Raw genomic sequence first — 20018 nt, forward strand, 5'->3', positions numbered from 1 at the left:
ATTCTGTAGGATGTTTGGCAGATAATAAAACAGTATCTGAAATTAAATTCTATCCCAAATTAAAAATAATGCAGGTGACATGGCATTCGTAACCGAGATCATTTGCATCATTTTGAACCCAGTTTCTTAGGGCTGGCGTCTCAATGTGGGACTACCGTGAAAACTTCAGAAAATGTATTATTCAAATAAACGCACAGACACACTTAAACTAACACATTGTATTATTGAATTCCAAACTCTGTCTTGACAAATGGACTGTAAAAAATGAATCATCTTCTAAAACCTGCAGACCCCCTCCGGTGAGCGAACTTGCTGCCAGAGGCACAACAGTTGGCGTCATTTCTGCAGCGGCCGTCAATCAGAGTATCGTGTACTCCATTGTCTCAGGAAACGAAGAGGGTGAGTGGATCCTCAGTCTCTGTTTTCGCCATAAACTAACAAACTGGGCTCTGAGATTCATTTCGGATTGAATTACTACTTACCCCATTTTTCTAATAAAATCCTCTCCAACTTAAAAGTAATTGGTACATTTGGGGCGCCTGGGGGGGCTCAGTCGGTTAAGCATCTGACTTCAGCTCAGGTCATGATCTCGCAGTTCGTGCGTTCAAGCCCCGCTTTGGGCTCAGAGCCTGGAGCCTGCTTTGGATTCTGCGCCTCTCTCTCTCTCTCTGTCTCTCTCTCTATCTCTCTCTCTCTCTCTCTCTCTCTCTCTCTCTCTTTCTGCCCCTCCCCCGCTTGTGCTTCCTGTTGTCTACCTGTTGTCCTGTTTTTTCTCTTTTGATAAACTGGACGGCCAGGCATGTCATGAGCGGTCAGGAAAGAGTCAATATACATGTAGTAAGTACATAAAGATTCAATATTGAATATTTACATGAATGAGTATAAATAAATGCCATAAAGCAATTTTCAAGGAAACTGTAAGTGTTTCAATGACCAACCATTAACTAGAAATCACACTCCCTGCAGCCAGTGCTCACATCTTACTTTTCTTGCTGCCTTTCTTCTTTGTTCCCACTGTGCTGTTATGCCCCCTCCCTAAAAATCACCAACGTCTAATGCCCCCTAGGGTGTGGAGGACCATCCAAATCTACTGTGACTGATTGAGTGTGCAGTGCTTCCCAAGTGTGATTGACTGATGAGACATTAATTTCCAGGAGAATCTCAAAGAAACTGGAAAATCAGGGTATTCACATAAGGATGCACTGATGATAATCTGAAGTTTGTGAGAGCCTCCTGTCACTTTCACATATTACGTATTACATTTATTTATTTTTGAAAGACAGACTATGAGTGGGGGAGGCTCAGAAAGAGAGGGAGACACAGAATCAGAAGCAAGTTCCAGGCTCTGAGCTGTCAGCACAGCGCCCAATGCAGGGCTCGAACCCATGTACAGTGAGATCATGACCTGAGCCCAAGGCAGAGGCTTAAGCGACAGAGCCGCCCAGGCACCCCTCACGCATTACTCTTGTTACAAGAAGTGATTTAGGGGCGCCTGGGTGGCTCAGTTGGTTAAGCATACGGCACTTCATTTCAGTTCAGGTCATGATGTCACAGTTCATGAGATCGAGCCCTGCACTAGGCTCCGTGCTGACAGCATGGGTCCTGCCTGAAAGTTTCTCTCTCTCTCTCTCTCTCTCTCTCTCTCTCTCTGCCCCTCCCCCACTCACTTTCTCAAAAATACGCTTTAAAAAAAAAGAAGTGTTTTTAAAATCACAGGGCTTTTAAAGCGACTTTTTAATTTTCCTCTTATAGTGTGAGGGAAATGATAAAGAAGCTGTGTTTTAACTGCAGGTCTGTTTGGAATCCACAACATCACGGGTGTTATCTATGTCAATGCCCCTCTGGATTACGAGACAAGAACGAGCTATGTGCTTCGAGTCCAGGCTGATTCCCTGGAAGTGGTCCTCGCCAATCTCCGAGTTCCTTCGAAAAGTGAGTCATGTTACTTCAGCACTTTTAAGAATTTTGGGGTGCTTCTGCTCATTTCCTAATGAAATACACATGTCTGAAAGTTATCAGGGGAAAGCTTGGGACACCATCAGCGCTTGGGGCTGACTCCACGTCCACTTCAGCCGCTGAGGCAGGACAGCACAAGGAGCGATTTCGTACTCCTGAAATATCAAGGCAATAACATGCCGTCTCCAAATTTTGTATACGCTATTGTTAGAATAACCTTTATTCTCAGTCTCACTGTAAGACTGGCGAACTCTCTGGAATGTACTGTTAACGGGAGGGGATTGTTCGACATTCTCTCAATTGTGTGGCTTCTTGTACTTATGGATTTTCTTAAGTGCAGAGGAAAATGTGGAAAATGCATCTTCAAACAGCGACTAACATACATTGTAAATTATGCATGGCGTGATATTTAACTCACATCCATTTCTAGTAGATGAAAATTATTATTCCTATTTTACAAAGACAAGATAAGGAAAGGTTAAGTGACTTTTTAAAAATGACACTGTAGGTAAATGAAAACCTGGGGATTGAAGCTCACATCTTTGCACTCCCAAATCTTTCTCCCACACCTGTCCGTGGGATGCACAGGAGAGCAAGTAAGGCCAATTTGTGAAGGGACCCAGCAGAGGTTCTGGGAGATACCACTAATAATGAGAGAAAGGCTGCTCTTTTCCATCCACACAGGTAATACTCCTTTGCACTTGAGGGAGTTCATCTTTTTATAATCACGCCAACTTTTTAACAGTGTAGAAGACCAGAGAAAAATCTAATGTAACCATTGGTAGAACAGAGGCCCAGAGAGAGCGTGAAATGGGACTCTGAAACAGTGACCTTTGGCTCCGGGTCCTTCCTGTGCTGGTGCTCCTTCAATCAGCGTCCGTAGGCTCTTTCCATAATTTGGCTATTGTTGAAAGTGCTGCTATAAACACTGAGGTATGAGTGCCCCTATGCATCAGTACTCTGGTATCCCTTGGGTAAATTACAGAAAGAGCCTAAATGTCCATCAACTGATGAATGGATAAAGAAATTGTGGTTTATATACACAATGGAATACTACTTGGCAATGGGAAAGAATGAAATATGGCCTTTTGTAGCAACGTGGATGGAACTGGAGAGTGTTGTGCTAAGTGAAATAAGTCAGTCAGAGAAAGACAGATACCGTATGTTTTCACTCTTATGTGGATCCTGAGAAACTTAACAGAAGACCATGGGGGCGGGGAAGGGAAAAAAAAAGTTAGAGAGGGAGGGAGGCAAACCATAAGAGACTCTTAAAAACTGAGAATAAACAGGATTGATGGGGGGTGGAAGGGAGGGGAGGGTGGGTGATGGGCATTGAGGAGGGCACCTGTTGGGATGAGCACTGGGTGTTGTATGGAAACCAGTTTGACAATAAATTTCATATTAAAAAAAAAAAGGAAAAAAAATCAGCCTCTGTAGAAGGGGGAGCAGGGAAAAGGAAGAGTGAGTGAGAGGCCCCAGCAGGATGCAGGTGCCAGAGGGAGAGAGCTCCAGGCAGTGTGAGAAAGGAGACCAGGCGACGTGCCCTCGAATCTCCTCTTCCAGATCAGTAGTGGATGGTCATGACAATAATGACTCCTGATCTAGGTAGAGAGCTGCACCTTGCTCGTAAAGGTACAACCAAGTCATTTGAAAAAAAAAAATCAGATTATACAGGGTGTACCTTTGGAATTAAAGGAATTAAGTTGTGTTCAGTGATTATTCATCACTTGCATAATCAAATTGTTTAAAAATAGCAGGCCAGGGGCACTTGGGTGGCTCAGTCGGTTAAGCATCTGACCAGCTCAGGTCATGATCTCACTATTTGTGAGTTTGAGCCCCTCATGGGGCTCTGTGCTGAACTCGGAGCCTGGAGCCTACTTCGGATTCTGTGTCTCCCTCTCTCTTTCTGACCCTCCCCTGCTTACAGTCTGTCTCTCTCTCTTTCAAAAATAAACACTAAAAAAATTTTAAATAGCAGACCAGTTTCTTCAGCCTTTAAAATCTTTAAGCTGCAGGCAATTATATTTTTATAAAATATAGAGGAAGCTTCAAATTGTCAACTGAATTGTCTAAACCAGGAGTCAAAAAGTTAGAGTGGTTCTAAATTATATAACGTAAACTACCTTCTTGAAACTAAGAAAAATATGAAAGCTATTTGAAAACTGTATTTGCCATCTTTATTTGAAAAAAAAAAAAGAAACAGATTTAGAAAGAAAAACCTAAATATATAGGTCGTAGAACTTGGCAGTTTTCAAGAAACAGCTCCAAATTCTCAGAATAAAGACAAAGCAATAACTTTTATGTGAGTGTGTTACAACTAGTTCTCGTTACTTTAATGTAAACCTAAGGCTAATAAAAATTTAGCTAATGTACCCATTAGTGTTCTTACACGTGCCCAAGTTTGCCTGTAGAACTGAGACAAGTTATCAGGTTCCTGAATTAGCCTCTCAGAAGTGAGTGAAGTCTAAAAGCTAAATGTTAAGTTTGTTTAATGCCTGATGCTTTTAATATTGTTATTAACATTTCGTGACTGACCTCTGCCTCGTGAGTCTGTAATACAAACTCATATATTTAAATCACTGTTTCACTTATTAATGACTCTTAATGGCCTATAATCAACCTCTATTTCATTAGCTATGCAAAAATAACATTATGTAAATCAGGTTAATTAATTAATGGTCTAAAGGTTTATCCCTGCTTTAGAAGTAGCTGTCCCGTGGTCTTCAGCCATATGTCATATGAATAAAGTAATAAAGAAGGGAGATTTGATTCATTAAAGAAGTATTTTATCATAATTCCTTTACCAAGAATTTATTAATGAAATCATTTGCAAAGTAAGTTTTATAACTATGCTGTAACTGAACTTAATATTTAAATGCAATTTCATATTTAAAGTAGGACCATTTCAGAACTCATTTCGTAATTTTGACCCTAGGAATATTGGAAACATGCTAATCTTTTACTGCAGACATTTCAAACATACATAAAATTCCAGAGAGGATTGTAATGACTCTCCAAGTGGCGACTACCCAAGTTCATTACCAAGTCCCCAGAAATGCTCTCACCCACTCCCTCCCTTATTATATTGAAGCAGGTCAGACACACAATATTCATCTGCAAAATATCTCAATATGTGTCTCTTAAAAATAAGGACCCAAAACTTAATCATAATACCATTATTACTCCCCCAAAATTAATAAAAGTCCCTCCATATCATTGAATATCCAGTCAATATTCATATTAAAAAATTACTCATATCAGAATCCTAATGTATTAGATCCATCTATTATGATTGGTTGAAAAGGGTTTTAAGTGTCTCTGTTAAAATATAGACTTCACCACCACCGCCTGATTTGACTCCCTCTGATGTTTATTTGTTCAAGATTTCGGGGGCGCCTGGGCAGCTCAGTGAGTTGAGTGTCAGACTTCAGCTCAGGTCATGATCTCATGGCTCGTGAGTTAGAGCCCCATGTCAGGCTCTGCTCTGACAGCAGGGATCCTGCTTGGGATTCTGTCTCTCTCCCTATCTCTCTGCCCTCATTGGCTCATGCTGTCTCTCTATCAAAATAAATAAACATTCAAAGGAAAAGAAACCAGGCTTCTGAAGAGTGGGTTTCAACTATTGAATCTTCAAGGGGCCACTTCAGATCTTGTTCTGTCTCCTTTATTTCCTATAAAATGGTAGTGAGAGCTAGAGGCCCTGTTTGATTAACTGTTTTCTCTTTTTTGGTTGTTCTTTTTTTTTTTTTTTTTTTTTTTTTTTTTTGGTTTTTAACAAATAAATTGTAGGCGATATTCACTGCTTCCTTAAAGAGGCACAGCAGTCCCTGTGACTCTCCTGATGGTTACAACCCCGATAGTCATTTCCTATCCATTCCTTCCTTCCATTTCTTCTGCATTTATTAGCCAGATATTTCCATAAAGAGAAACTGCTCCATATCAAATATTTAATCACCCCAACATCCTCCTCCTGTAGGAAAGACAGGGAAAAAAATGTTTGATTCTTCCCTTTTATTTCTTGGTTTTCAAAATAATGCACTGATTCACTCTCCTACTCCAAATGTGACTGCTGCAATAACAAATGTTTTGGGTTTTATGGGCCATATGGTCTCTGTTGAACTACTCAGTTCTGTTGCAGCTTGAAAGAAGGGAGAGACGGTATGTAAACAAAATGGCACTGTGCTCCAACAAAATTCTACCTGTCCAACCAGGCTGTGGCTGGACTTGACCTTTGTTGTGACTCTTACTTTTACTTTACATAATCCAGTTGGCCTCCCCCTCTTCTGTCTGTGTATCTCCTCCTGTGAGCAATGCTTCTGTTTCATCCACTTCCTTTTCCCACATGTCTAATCTGAAGAAATACTGTTTTATCCCTGTTAATAAGATAATCAGTCATTGAACTGTCTACAGTTTATCCTGTAATAGACTCCTCAGAGTAGGATTATAAGAACGGCATTTCCTATATCTTTGTGCATTAATGACAGTTTACCTATGGACCTGGAAATTGAATGTAATATGATTAGATATAAAAGCCTCAAATCATATTCTCTTCATTGGTCTTAAATATTTCACTCTGGATTTTTCTTCCATGGAGTATTACTGTCAAAAAGAATAATGACAAACTTTTTTTTTTTCCCAAGCGAGTGTTTGTCTTATTTCTGAATTTCCAAGGAATTTACTCTTTTTCTTTAAAGTTCAGTAGTTTTATTGGAATGTGTCTTGCAGTTGGCTATTTTGAGTCATTTTCTACATATATACATAGCATATGCATTCAACTCTTATTTCAGAAAACATTTCAATTCTAATTTTTAAAATATTTTTGATTCACTAACTCGGTTTTCATCATAGGAGACCCCTACTATATAAATGATGAATATTCTCCTATCTTTTATATCCCTTTATCTCATATCTCATTAATATGTCTATTAATTATATTTAAATATTTTTAAGATTTTAATTTGAGTTTTTCTAAATTCTGATACACATTTTTCTTTCACGGTTTCTCTTTTTTCCTAAATAATTTTAGTTTGTTTCAACATACTACAGTACAGCTTGAATATTTTTTCAAACGCCTTGATGTTTTAAAAGCTCTTATTTTGCTCACTGTTCTTTTTTTCCTTGTGGGCTTTAAACATAGCCTTTTTCAAGTTTTCATGTTTAAGTGAAATTAGATTCTCCATACTTTTAAAAGAGGTAAATGGGCTAAGATAGCTTTACTAGCTCTAGAATATTATTTCAGATATTTTCACAAAGTGATAAAGAAAACATTATCCTGCTACTTTTAGAAATCTGCTTGCCTTTTCTGTTTGTTTGTTTTTTTAACGTTGATTATTTTTGAGAGAGAGTGTGTAAGCCAGGGAGTGGCAGAGCATCCAAAGTGGGCACCAAGCTGTCAGCACGGAGCCCAACTCGGGGCTCAAACTCTCCACCATGAGATCGTGCGCTGAGCCCAAGAAGTTGGAGGTATCACCGACTGAGCCGCCCAGGCCCCCTTAGACATCTGCTTGCTTTTATCTGCACTCCCACATTCACTGAAGAAACTTTCTCTCTCTTTTTTTCCCCTCTTTTGCCCTCATTGTCGCCGCCCTGCTCAGTTTCTATTTTGCTCTCAGAGTTTTCTCCTTTCTCGTCAGCGTGGAGGTTGCCCCTTTGCTTTTATGTTGCTGTAGTCACCTTTCCATTTCACTGGCTCCCACGACGGCAGAACTGCTTGGCCTTCCCTCCACCTCCTTAAAAACAGGTGCCGTTTTCACACTTGCTGATAAGGCAGAGAACTTGATAATTCGGAGAGCTGTTTTCTCTGCTCATCTTCTGTGGTTTGGAGCTTAGCTTGTTGCCATATTTAGCTGGGGATATTATCTGTTGGTGGTGTGATTGCTAGGATATTACTCTAATTACATAAACGTGAAGGTGAGGAGACTTGGTGTAGGAGGACTCCCACAAAAACAACTCTCCACGTTAATAATTTAGTTCCATGGCTGTTGATACAGAGACTCCTGGGTCACAGCGTTAGGACCTCGGTGCTCAGGATGAAAGTACCAACTGGACGATCAGCATACAGTGCGGGTCCCAGAGCTCCAGACCCCACAGGCAGGTGCAAGGCCAGGGAAGAGGGCCCTGGGTGGAGGGCATGGCGGGGAAGCAACAGGAGCTCGGAGATGCAGCCACTTTTATAGCAAACAACAGCGGTCTTCCTAGAAAGGGGGACCAGGGAAATTGCTGGACCATGCAATGCGTGTCTGCAAGACAGCATCTCACTTCTCAGAATTGCCAGCTGCATATAGAGTGCTGTGCCCCGGTAGGGGAAAAAGCCTGGGGCATCACAGTGTTGGCACAATCGGCATGACACATGGGGGCTGAAGACCTCCCCCCCCCCCCCCCCGCCCAGGGATTCTGTCCCCAGGACTTGACCATCCAAATCCCGATCTCTTTTTAATGAGGCATGATTCAGGAGGATTCAAATATTACATTTCACCTTAATCATCTTCTTCAGATCCCTAAATGCACATTTTAATCCAAGGATATTTGAAATGATTGTTGAATCAGTGGAATTGTTTCACAGTCGATGGATTTTGGAGAAGGAGAGCTCTGGGACCCTCTGCAGCTTTCATACTGTGCTAGCTGATAACCAGTTTAGGATTCAGTTTTTACTCACATGCTTTAGATTTTCCATATAGGACTTCTAGATATATTTTCCTTTCCTTAACTGCTTTTGTCATTAAACCCCACTAATTATACTGGGAAGTTATAATAAATATATGATCAAATGAATGATGTATAGAAGAATCCAAATTAACAGAAAGCATTTTTAAAGAGCAAATTTTCCAAGAATGGAAAAATAAACATGAAGAGAAAGGGTCTAGTTCATTAGCTTACTGTTAAAGTAAAAGTAGGTGAAACAAATTGTATCCCAATAAGCCACAAATATGATAGGTTCCTCTCTTTTTCCCACAACTTCCTATTCAACAAACTGTGGGATTAATGTATCACTGACTAGTCCAGGGCATAGAGAGAATTGTTTGTCTTTGAGGGCTAGGCCATCCCACTGCCTTGATGGTGATTATTAGTATTTATAATATGCCAGGCATTATAATAGGATTTTAGGGCACAGAGATATTGAAATGAAGTTGCTATTTCCAAAATCCTTTTTCCCATTGCCAGACAGACACATCACAACCAGCAGCATGCAATGACTACACTATTAGGGATCCAGTGGTGCTGGGGATCCCAGCACAATGTAGCACAAAAGAATGGACAGCTAATATGTGGGATAATCGAGAAGCCTTTTCAGAGGGATTGATCTGTGAGCTGTATCCTAAAGAATGAGCAGAAGAGATTTGAAAGGATATCTCCAAACACTACTAGTGACTATGTATTAGAAATGGTGACGGAGCACCTGGGTGGCTCAGCTGGTTGAGCGTAGGACTCTTGGTTTCTGATCATCTCATGAGCTCACAGTCCAGGAGATCAAGCCCTGCCTTGGGCTCTGTGCCCACAGAGAGGAGCCTGCTTGAGCTCCCTCTCTCACTGCCCCTCCCCTGCTTGTGCTCTTGCTTCCTCTATGTCTCTCAAAATAAATAAACTTAAGGAAAAAGAAATAAAGAAATGAAAAGAAGATAACTCTTAAATTGGAAGTTTAGAAAACAGTACCAAGATAGGGGAGCCTGGGTGGCTCAGTCCGTTGAGCATCCGACTTCGGCTCAGGTCATGATCTCATGGTCCGTGAGTTCAAGCCCTGCATCGGGCTGTGCGCTGACAGCTCAGAGCCTGGATCCTGCTTTGCATTCTGTGTCTCCTTCTGTCTGCCCCCCTCTCCTCTGAAAAATAAATAAAGCATTATTTTTTTTTTTTAAGTACCAAGATGCAATTGACCTAAAATGACCAAGAGACGTGCAGGAAATACATACAGATTGTCAAAGATATTTAAGATAAAAACAAACAGATCAGTAGTTTACCACTCTATAAACCCTTACTCCCAAGGAGAATAAAAATGATCAAGTGAACGGGGAGTTAGAAAGGACTTTATCTGAAATATTCCTTTGGGGGGAAAAGGTTGTAAAATTGTGTTTGCGTGCCGTTCCCAATACATCCATCCCCAGAAAAGGGGATGTGAGAGTAGGAAGTCTTCGATCTCAAGTGTATAACGTTAGTGACGAGGAAGAACACATGAGTCCATGTCCCAGAGCTGTCAGCGAGGGACTGGAGTGTCCATAGCTATGAGGACAGCTGGCAGGGTAGAGCTGTGGCCACATGAGGACAAGCCTGTGCTTGTGGGATGACGCAGGCAGATTAGTAAGGAAAAAAGAAGTCTCTTGGGGCACCTGGGTGGCTCAGTGGGATGAGCGCCTGACTTTTGATTTTAGCTCAGGTCAGATCTCACGGTTTGTGAGTTCGAGCCCTGCGTCAGGTTTAGCACTGTCAGTGCAGAGCCTGCTTGGGATTCTCTCCCTCTCTCTCTGTCCCTCCACTTCTCTCTCTCTCTCTCTCTCTCTCTTTCTGTCTGTCTCTCTCTCTCTAACTAAATAAATACATAAGCTTAAAAAAGTAATAATTTAAAAAGAAGTCTCTTACAACCTCTTCCCCAAAGGCAGGAGACTCTCCAGGATCATATCTCAACTGGGGAGGAAGAAAACTTTACCTTTAAATTAAATTTGAAGTATTGATTAATATATGAACTAGGTTACTTTTTTTAGTGTTTATTTATTTTTGAGAGATGGAGACAGAGCCCGAGCAGGGAAGGGGCAGAGAGAGAGGGAGACACAGAATCTGAAGCAGGCTCTAGGCTCCAAGCTGTCAGCACAGAGCCTGATGTGGGGCTCGAACTCATGAACCATGAGATCATGACCTGAGCGAAGTCAGATGCTTAACCGACTGAGCCACCCAGGTGCCCCTGAACTAGATTATTTTTAACTTAACCATGATTAGAGTACTTTCTTTTTTTTAATTTTATTTTTTATTTTTTTAAATTTACATCCAAATTAGTTAGCATATAGCGCAACAATGATTTCAGGAGTAGATTCCTTAGTGCCCCTTACCCATTTATCCCATCCCCCCCCCCACAACCCCTCCTGTATAGTACTTTCTATTAACTAAAAATGTTTGCTTTTTTTTTTAGTATCAGGAGTAGCCTGAGGTTTTGTTCAGCTGCAGGAAAAAGGCTGCCCCAAAATCAGTAGGATGAAAGGAAGAGCAGAAAAGACAAAATAGACTTTTATAGTTGTATTCTTTATGTCCATGTGAAGCGCACCATTTCAGCATGGCTGGAGAACAGAATATAGTTTAAACATTTTTTAAATTGTTTTTGAACATTTATTTATTTTTGAGAGACACAGAGTACAAGCAGGGGAGGGGTAGAGAGAGAGGGAGACACAGAATCCGAAGGAGGCTCCAGGCTCTGAGCTGTCAGCACAGAGCCCGATGCAGGGCTCGAACTCACAGAGTGTGAGATCAGACCTGAGCCAAAGTCAGATGCTTGACCGCCTGTCCCACCCAGATGCCCTTAAGCATTTTTAATGAATTTAAACTACTGGAGGATAGGGATTTTTGTCTGATTATTGCAACATTCCAGGAGCCTAAAGGCATAGCAGAAAAATATAGTCAGTAAAGTTTTACCCAGTAAATGAGCAAGTCTGGAAAAAGAAGGCTGGATTATGAAGGGATTTGGCTGTCAGGCTAGTGGTATGCACCCGTACAGCCCACCCATTATCCCCATTTAGTTCTCTTCTGCTGGCCCCATTCTCTCAGGTATCCATATTTTCCTGCTTGCCTCTCGTATTGAGCATTATTTTTGTTCAAATAAGTGTCTTCATTTCATGAAAGAAAGACAATCATGAAGGTATTCATGTTTTCATGTTATTTCAAAATTCCGATCCCCCTTTTGTGCCTACGTTCTCCGTCTCCGCAGACCAGCTCGGTCTCTCCTGTCTTTTCAGGATGGAACATCACTGTTCCCAGAAAGACCCCGAGGGTCCTGCATCCAGAACACATTCCACGGACACTTATGTCAGTATTCCTGCCACTAAGTCATCGCCATGTGTTTATCCTGATGTAGAGAAAGAACTCTAACAGGCACCTTTATAACTAGCTCCTAGCTGGATAGTTTGATTTGTGGGATTCCACAACTGAAATGCAATTTTTCTTTTATGATAAAGTTGTAATTATCTTTAAGTGTGGAAGAAAAAAAAAACAGCTTTTTATAAATGTAGCCTTGTGTTGTGATTCAATAGCTGGCCTTTCAATCAGGAATAAATGACAGCACAATTAAGATAAACCTTAAATGGGTGATAAAACAACTCAAATGCTATTGATTTCATTTTATAGTTTTGCTTCAGGGTACATGCTTGTAATACATTTCATTTCCTTGGCTTTTCTGGTTCTAAACAGAAGGTCTGTGACAAGTAATGCTAATGACTCTTTACCCGTGATTGACCGACTCACAAAGCATTCCTCATGCAAGTTGGGTGACAACATCGTAGCATCTCACACGTTATTTTCAGTCCTGAAATCCCAGATATGTTCCAGGTCTTATAGTTGTTCAATAAATATATAACCATGAGTTTAGAAACTATATTCCTATACTTTACTAATTTCACACTTGGAAATTACATTATGAAAACTAATACCGTTATATCCTTTATTGTATTTTTTTCGCTAACATTCTAGGTATCTTCTATAAACACACAGTTAAAACAATTACATTCTAATGAAACAAAACTTTATCTGTCCAAGAAAACAACTGAATAGTGCAAAATATCTTTGCTTGGAAAAATAATTTTAAAAATTCTTATGAAATTTTATTAATACATTTCGGAAACCAAGTGCATTCACACAATATTCTTCCATTGACCCCAAAAGTTATTTGTTGAACCTATGACAAAGATTGTTATCAACCCTTCTAAATAGAGTGCAGATTATAATACATGTTTCTTCACATTTATTATGAAGAAAAAGTCCTGTTTCATGAGGAAATCATTTTATATCCCTTCCATGGTCAAATAAAACTAAAATACTTAAAAGGGTCTAGGGATGAATAAAATTGTTCTCCTTAATTTATACCTAAGATTAAGCCCCAGGGCCTAAAGACAGATGATACAATTTCTTTATTCTTGGGGATTTCTATTTAATTAATATAGTTAATAATTTAATTTTTTCCTTGCCCTTTCAAGCAGAATTTAAATTGAGTTTTGAATGGAGCCCATTTAGTGATTCACAAATATTTTTGCAAACTTGAATTCTGTTTCTGAGAGCAACAATCATTCCATTAATAATAAAGCCCCAAACTATGCAATAGAAACTCTATACCTTTTGCTTCAAAAAACTCCCGTTTCAATAGAGGCAAACTAAGCTCCGGCAAATGCTCATGAAACTATGCACAGCAGAAGTGAGATCTGTTAAATCGTAGATATTACAGAAATAGCAGCATTTCCAGAAATGGAAAACAGAAACAACTCTCTGGATAACATAAGCATAAAATTTATCTTGCCTAATACAAGTACAGGGGAAATTATCAGAATTTTTGTGTTGAATACCCTGATTCCTCATATTGTTGATGAGTACATCCATTGGCCCTCTACCCGCTGTTGTTACACGACCAAGGTCCGCTATTCTCTGTAGAGTAAGGCAGCACAAATCTTCTTCCTATTTTGCTAAAGATTTGGATAGCTATTACATCATTGTATTTATTTTTATCCCTTATAACAAATAGAAAGTGAACGTTATTTTCTCTTACTGATATGTTCTACTTTGACCAGCCTTAACAAGCTGGCAAACTTACTGATAGGTTATTTTTAGAAAGAAAAACAGTTGCCCACTAACTAGACAAAAATAAATTTCAGCATTATGTTTAAATAGTAAAAAGTATGGGGGAAAGTGCCATGCAGAAGGAACATAAGGAGGGTGAACTTTCAGAAGTTTTCATTGTCTCTCCTTGAAGGGGTTCTCCATACCTCTTAGCATGTCCTAGGTCACTGCATTCTTAATTTCCATATCGACTGAGTTCTTCCCCCTTCCTCTCAAGGAACTGCTACACCTTGTGGTTTTCGGTTACACCGTTCCCTGGTGCAAAATGTACTTCTGTCATTGTTTTCTGGACCTAATCATTTTACAAGGCTCATTTTACAGCTCTTCTCACGTTTTACCTTTCCTTAATCACCCAGGGCCCCTATCAAGTGAGGAACAAATACATCCGGCCTGTCAGTTTTCAAAGGCAAGGATGTGATATCCTGGTGCCTCAGTTTCCATCACAGAGACAACTCCGAGAATAGAAAGTTTGAGACGTATCCTAAAGGAGACAATAGTATGGACGACAGTCTGGAGGAGATCAATTTCAGGGGAAAATAGTGAATACTTTTTTGTGCAATGGAGAATTTGCCTGGTTAACTATATTTGATGCCATGTGCTAACATTTTCTATCGGAGAAACCACTCTTGTGTTTTCTATTGCTCTACTCAACTTTGCCTTGTTGACATCTATTATTTACATTAACAATAATATTGTACTTAACTCTTAGATCTTGTTATGACTGACTTTGGCCAACATTTATGTCATTCTTACCTGGAATAACTAATAGAGCCATAATATTATTATTATTCTCAGTGATTGTGACTTGTTAAGCATAGGAAGTGATAATAAAATACTAGATATATGGCAAAATAACAGAATCTAGTGCATTCCAAAATAAAAGCTGTGAATTCATGCACAGTATGGACTATAGAATACTATCCTATTTTTATCCTGAAATCAGGTGTCACTTACCTTCGATTACATGACATGGATTGGTAAGTTTTTGTGGTTCCTCTTGTAATTATATTATTCTTTGACTGACACTAGTGTCCATAATTAGAATTACGTAGTCAAGGTAATTTATATTAAAGACATGAAAACTTGGCCTATAATTCTTATTTCATTATACAGGAAAGATGTGTACCTTATTTTTAAGAATGATATCCTAATTTGTGCTAATAGACACATCAAGAGATATGTTAAGAACAAAGGAAGCCAAGAAATTATATATGTGGGTGTGTGGGGGGGGAGTGTGTGAGTATAGTTATATACCTAAATATGATATACACGTTCACAGTTATATATATATATATATATATATATATACACATATATATATATATATCATTATATAAATATACATATACACACACACACACACACACACACATATATATCTATTTTCAAACACACTAATACATTTTAAGTTCTTGTTTTACTTACAGCAGCTATGATCGTTTTGTTTTCTGAAACACATCTAATATGATTAGGTTTCCTGTCACATGGCCCCAGAAATGTTATCTAATGTTAGAGGGATCATGATAAAACCATACATTAAACAACTATGTTGAGTACTTGAAAGGCATAAGAATTTTTTCTAAATGCTGTAAGGGGATAAGTGCCTATAAAGGGAGATCATGGTCTTCAAAGGGTCTCCCTTCCCGTGGAGAAACCATGTTGTGCAAGTATAAAAATAAGTAGCAGCACCAAGAAAGTATGTGGCCAATTAATGTGAGAGAGGCATAGACATCCATGGTTTGAGTTTAAACAGAATAAATCACTGTGGTAGACTAAATCGTTTATAGATTAAGCTGGGAAATGAAAGATTTAGCTAAAGCAATACCTGGTTTTATCTGCTAATCCATTCTATTAGGGTAAGTGGAGAAAAGGAAGGACAGAGGACTGAGAGAGGAAATTGGAAGGAAAAGCTGGGGGAAGGGATTTACAAGGTGAGTCCAGAGGACAGTGACCAGCATAGTGGTAGCAGAGAGTTAATGAGAAGAGAAATGGGAAGCAGAAAAGTATAGGAAAAATCAGAAAGCTGTGTTCAAAATATGCCAATCTAGGAGTACCTGGGGCGGCGGGGTGGGGGGGGGGGTTGCGGCGCTCAGTCATTTAAGCCTCTGACTTTGGCTCAGGCCATGATCTCGCGGTTCGTGAGTTCAAGCCCCTCGTTGGGCTCTGTGCTGACAGCTTAGAGCCTGGAGCCTGCTTTGGATTCTGTGTCTCCCTCTCTCTCTGCCCCTCCCCAGCTCATGTTCTGTCTCTCTCTCTCTCTCTCAAAAATGAATAAATGTTAAAAAAAAAATTAAAGGTACATGTATAAATATACAGAAGAAGATTTATTATAAGCGGTTGGCTCACATGATCTTGGAGACTGAGAAGCCCCATGATCAGCTGTGTGCAGGCTGGAGGCCTAGGACAGCTGGTGGTGTGGTTCCAGTCCAAACCCAAAGGCCCAAGAACCAACAGAGCTAATGATAAAGGTGTAAGCTGCAGTGTGAGTCTGGAGATCTAAGGACCAGGAGAACCAATGTCTGAAGAAGAAGGATGACCCAGCTCAAGCATAGAGCAACTTCATCCTTCCTCCATCTTTTTCTACTGTTCAGCCTCAGCAGATTGGATCATGTCCACCTGCATTGGGGAGGATGATCTTCTGTACCTGGTCTGCTGGTTCAAATCTCAAAACATCCTCACAGATGCACTCAGAAAGAATGTGTTACCAGCTATCTGGGCTTCTCTTAGTTTAGTCGAGTTTGACACATAAAATTAACGCTCACCAGTCAGCGAGTTGGGGAAAATGTAGGGCATATGTAAGAGAGAAGTTGATAGAGGGCGCCTGGGTGGCTCAGTTGGTTGGGCATCCAACTTCAGCTCAGGTCATGATCTCACAGTCTGTGAGTTCCAGCCCCATGTCGGTCTCTGTGCTGACAGCTCAGAGCCTGGAGCCTGCTTCAGATTCTGTGTCTCCCTCTCTCTCTGCCCCTCCCCTGCTCATGCTCTGTCTCTCTCTGTCTCAAAAATAAATAAAAACATACAAAATTTTTTTAATAAAAAAAAAAAGAGAGAAGTTGATAGGACTTGATGACTGACCATAAATAGAAAGAAAAAAAATCAAGGATCATTTTATATTTTTGATCCTGGGCAACATAAATTATATCTAGAAAGTAGTTGGAAATAAGAAACTGAACTTCTGAAGGATGTTCAAGACTTGGCTTATAGATTTTGGAAGATGTCATATAGAATGGGTTACTTAGGCCAAGGGATTATTATGCCAAGGATCACTGGCATCACATGGTATAAATGTTAATGAGGTTTAACTGGGAAAATCAGGCAGAAAGGGATCAAAGAGAAAAAGCATCTGTCTAGCTTCTGTAACCCTCAGAAAGAACTTTAGTCCGCACATCTTGAACACACCATAAAAGGAGCTAAAATCAGTGGACTCATAATGGTTTGGTTCTCCATATTTAAAGAGAACTTAAAAAATGAGGATAAGGAAAAATTCATTGACCACTTTACAGTGGAGCTTCCTGGTCAAGGAAATAAGCCTTAACACAAGGGGGCTGATGAAGCCAACCAGCCTGTACCAGGGAGAGGCAGTCAGGATCCATTAAACCATCCCAGAGCCAATGACCTTGTTACTTATTAATCTGCCAGAAGAGGAGAATTGATGAGCCCTCGGGGCCCTCCGACCTTGTCTCTGTGAGGGACAGGCAGGAGAGAAGAGCAGCAAAAGACTACAGTTGAGGGAAGCCCTTCATTTAGTGAATGAGAGAAAAGAACAGCCAATTGAAGAGGCCGAGAAAAGAGGAGTAAAATTTGTGTAATAATGGCCTGTTATCCAAAGGACAGAAGGATGGTAAAAACATCAAACTTCACAGATATTCAAGAAAATTTGAAGCTGAAGAAATTACGATGGATGGCACTTAGCTGACCCATGCAGACACTGTGGTTCATGTCAAATACATAGAGTAGACTTGTTCGTGGAAGAAGACAGGGAAATCATAGTAGATAAAGGATTTCTTGGTTTCATCAGCACAATAGACAGAATTCATGTATCCAACAGTCCCTGATTTTGTTAATTTTATATATTTATGAGCATGCCTTTCAGTTTAATATATGTTTTATGTGTATTAAAAAGCCAATGCTGAGAATGTAAGGTTTCAGAGATAAAAAGCTTAAATATAATCTGTCTTCCTTCTTCATCATACTCAAAATGCAAGTCTAGTAGTCCATTTTCTTCCAAAGCTAATTCATTCTTTATCCCCAGGAACTTTTGTAAGTTCAGTTAATCAATCTTGTCCCTTCTCAGTCTTCATATCTTATACCTAATTAGTCCCCTACATAACATATTAAAAATAATTATAGACAAACAATTCAAAGGAAATCATTATTTTCAGTGTTGTCACTTTTAATTTTTAAAGTCTGTTCCAGTTCGTAATTTACAACATATGCTTGCTTCAAGATTCCATAATAGATATTCCTATATGTATGTTTTATTAAAATGCACACGTCAGTTAGATACTCTAACCTATCCAGGAGCTTAATTACACTTATGAAAGATTCATATTAGCTGATATTCCATAAATGCTGAGATCTGCATGAAACTAAAACATCAGAGGCAAAGAGGAATTCTGTAAAAAATATTTATTAAGGAAAATGTTATAACTCACAATTTACCAATGAAACCATTCAAAATCCAGATTACTTTGGGGTGCCTGGGTGGTTCAGTCAGTTGAGTGTCTGACTTTGGCTCAGATCACGATTTCATCATCAGTTTGTGAGTTTGATCCCCCAGTCAGGCTCTCTGCTGTCAGCCCAGAGCCCGCTTCAGATCCTCTGTCCTTCCCCTCTCGTGGACTCTCTCTTTTTCTCAAAAATAAATAAATGCACAAAAAATAGCCTTAACAGAACAGCAGACAAAAGACAGATTCCTAAAAATCTAAAAGAATGACTTGTTTAAGGTCCCTAACTTTGTTATCAGACAGGCCTGAGTTCCATACACATCTCTGATCTTTACTAATATCTTTAAGCTTTAGAATCTTCAACACAATATCAGAATAAATATGTCTATTCCTTCTAAGCTGTTCGAGAATTTTAAACAAAATGATGTCTACAAAGTACTTAACTTATTAGAACATGGGAAACACCCGGTGGAAAAATCCATAGCAATTATTATCTCTATTGTTTTTATTATTGTCACTAGCTATGATATGTTTGAGTGACACTTAAACATTAGTAATAGCATGCTGAAAGTGCTTCGTCTTCTTTTATAGATCATTGTATATAGAGACTCCACATTTCTCTGTAAGTTCTCCATGTAACCAGTGGTTGTAGGTTGTGACATATTAGAAATGTAGTCAGGCCATCTTTTGGCATTTTTAGATTTGAATACTCTTATCTTGATAGATAAATTGATAATGTCTGTACAGAAAACTAAAACTGTCAACATTTTCCCAAAAAGACTGGTGGAATTAATGCCTTTTGGTAACTTGAAAGAAAAGATCCAAACGTTTTGTTTAGGTAGGAAGTTATAGTCCCCATTCTCTGAGGTAGACTAAGTTTTTCCCACCAAATGTACCTGGGATGCTTCTTTGGTTAGAAGCAACAGGGACCTCCTCTGACTGACTTATACTAAAAGGAACTTACCAGAAGAGTACTTGGTGGCTTGCATAATCATTGGAGAATCTGGATAGGATCCAAGGAAGGACAAAATACAAGAAACACTTTGGCAATTTTGGTCAGAAACTCAGAGCACTTCTTTTTTTGGACACCTTGGATCACGAACCTTCAAGCAAATGGCAGTCAGCTCAAAGGAAAGAATCTGATGAATCTGGGTTGAGACAGGTACCTTTGAACATGGGTGGGGTGCAGAGCACTGAACAAGGCACAAGGCATATGGAGCTATAGTAACTCGAGGGCAAAAAGACGGAGTTCTACGTCTAAAATAAGGGAGGAAGGGATGTTGAGCAGATATATATATTTTAAAAATCTCCTGTACTTTTTCAAATATCAATTTAGGACCAAAATGAGGTTGAGTGAGATGCTTAGGTAGGCAGTGTGGGAACAGTCATATTATTTGAAAGTTATAGCGCTAGATTTCACTTTCTGTCATAATGAAAATCTAATTTTCATTTTTACTGGGACTGATGCTTGAAAGTTTAAGTAGCTGATTACTTGAACTTTTGAAAGTTTACAAGTTTCTGTTGCTTCAAAACATTATGTTTTTCTCTTAGAAGTTTTGGAAGAGATTAAAGATAATGCTTGCATTTAATGACATA

The 20018-nt window shown here is 39.4% G+C and overlaps 1 protein-coding gene across 20 annotated transcripts in view; it reads left to right on the forward strand.

The window, feature by feature from the left end:
- Nucleotides 1–20018, forward strand: part of PCDH15 (protocadherin related 15) — a 1244966-nt gene that overhangs the window by 1101640 nt on the left and 123308 nt on the right. For all 20 annotated transcript variants that reach the window (XR_006701343.1, XR_006701344.1, XR_006701345.1 and 17 more), the window contains 2 exons: nt 290–399; nt 1792–1932. Coding sequence is in view for 17 of the 20 variants with exons in the window: in XM_045437154.1 (XP_045293110.1) it covers nt 290–399; nt 1792–1932 (251 nt within the window). In the remaining 3 variants the exon portion in view is untranslated. The remainder of the gene's footprint in view (nt 1–289; nt 400–1791; nt 1933–20018) is intronic.

Source organism: Leopardus geoffroyi, chromosome D2 (genome assembly GCF_018350155.1).
Source record: "Leopardus geoffroyi isolate Oge1 chromosome D2, O.geoffroyi_Oge1_pat1.0, whole genome shotgun sequence".
NCBI classification, from domain to species: domain Eukaryota; kingdom Metazoa; phylum Chordata; class Mammalia; order Carnivora; family Felidae; genus Leopardus; species Leopardus geoffroyi.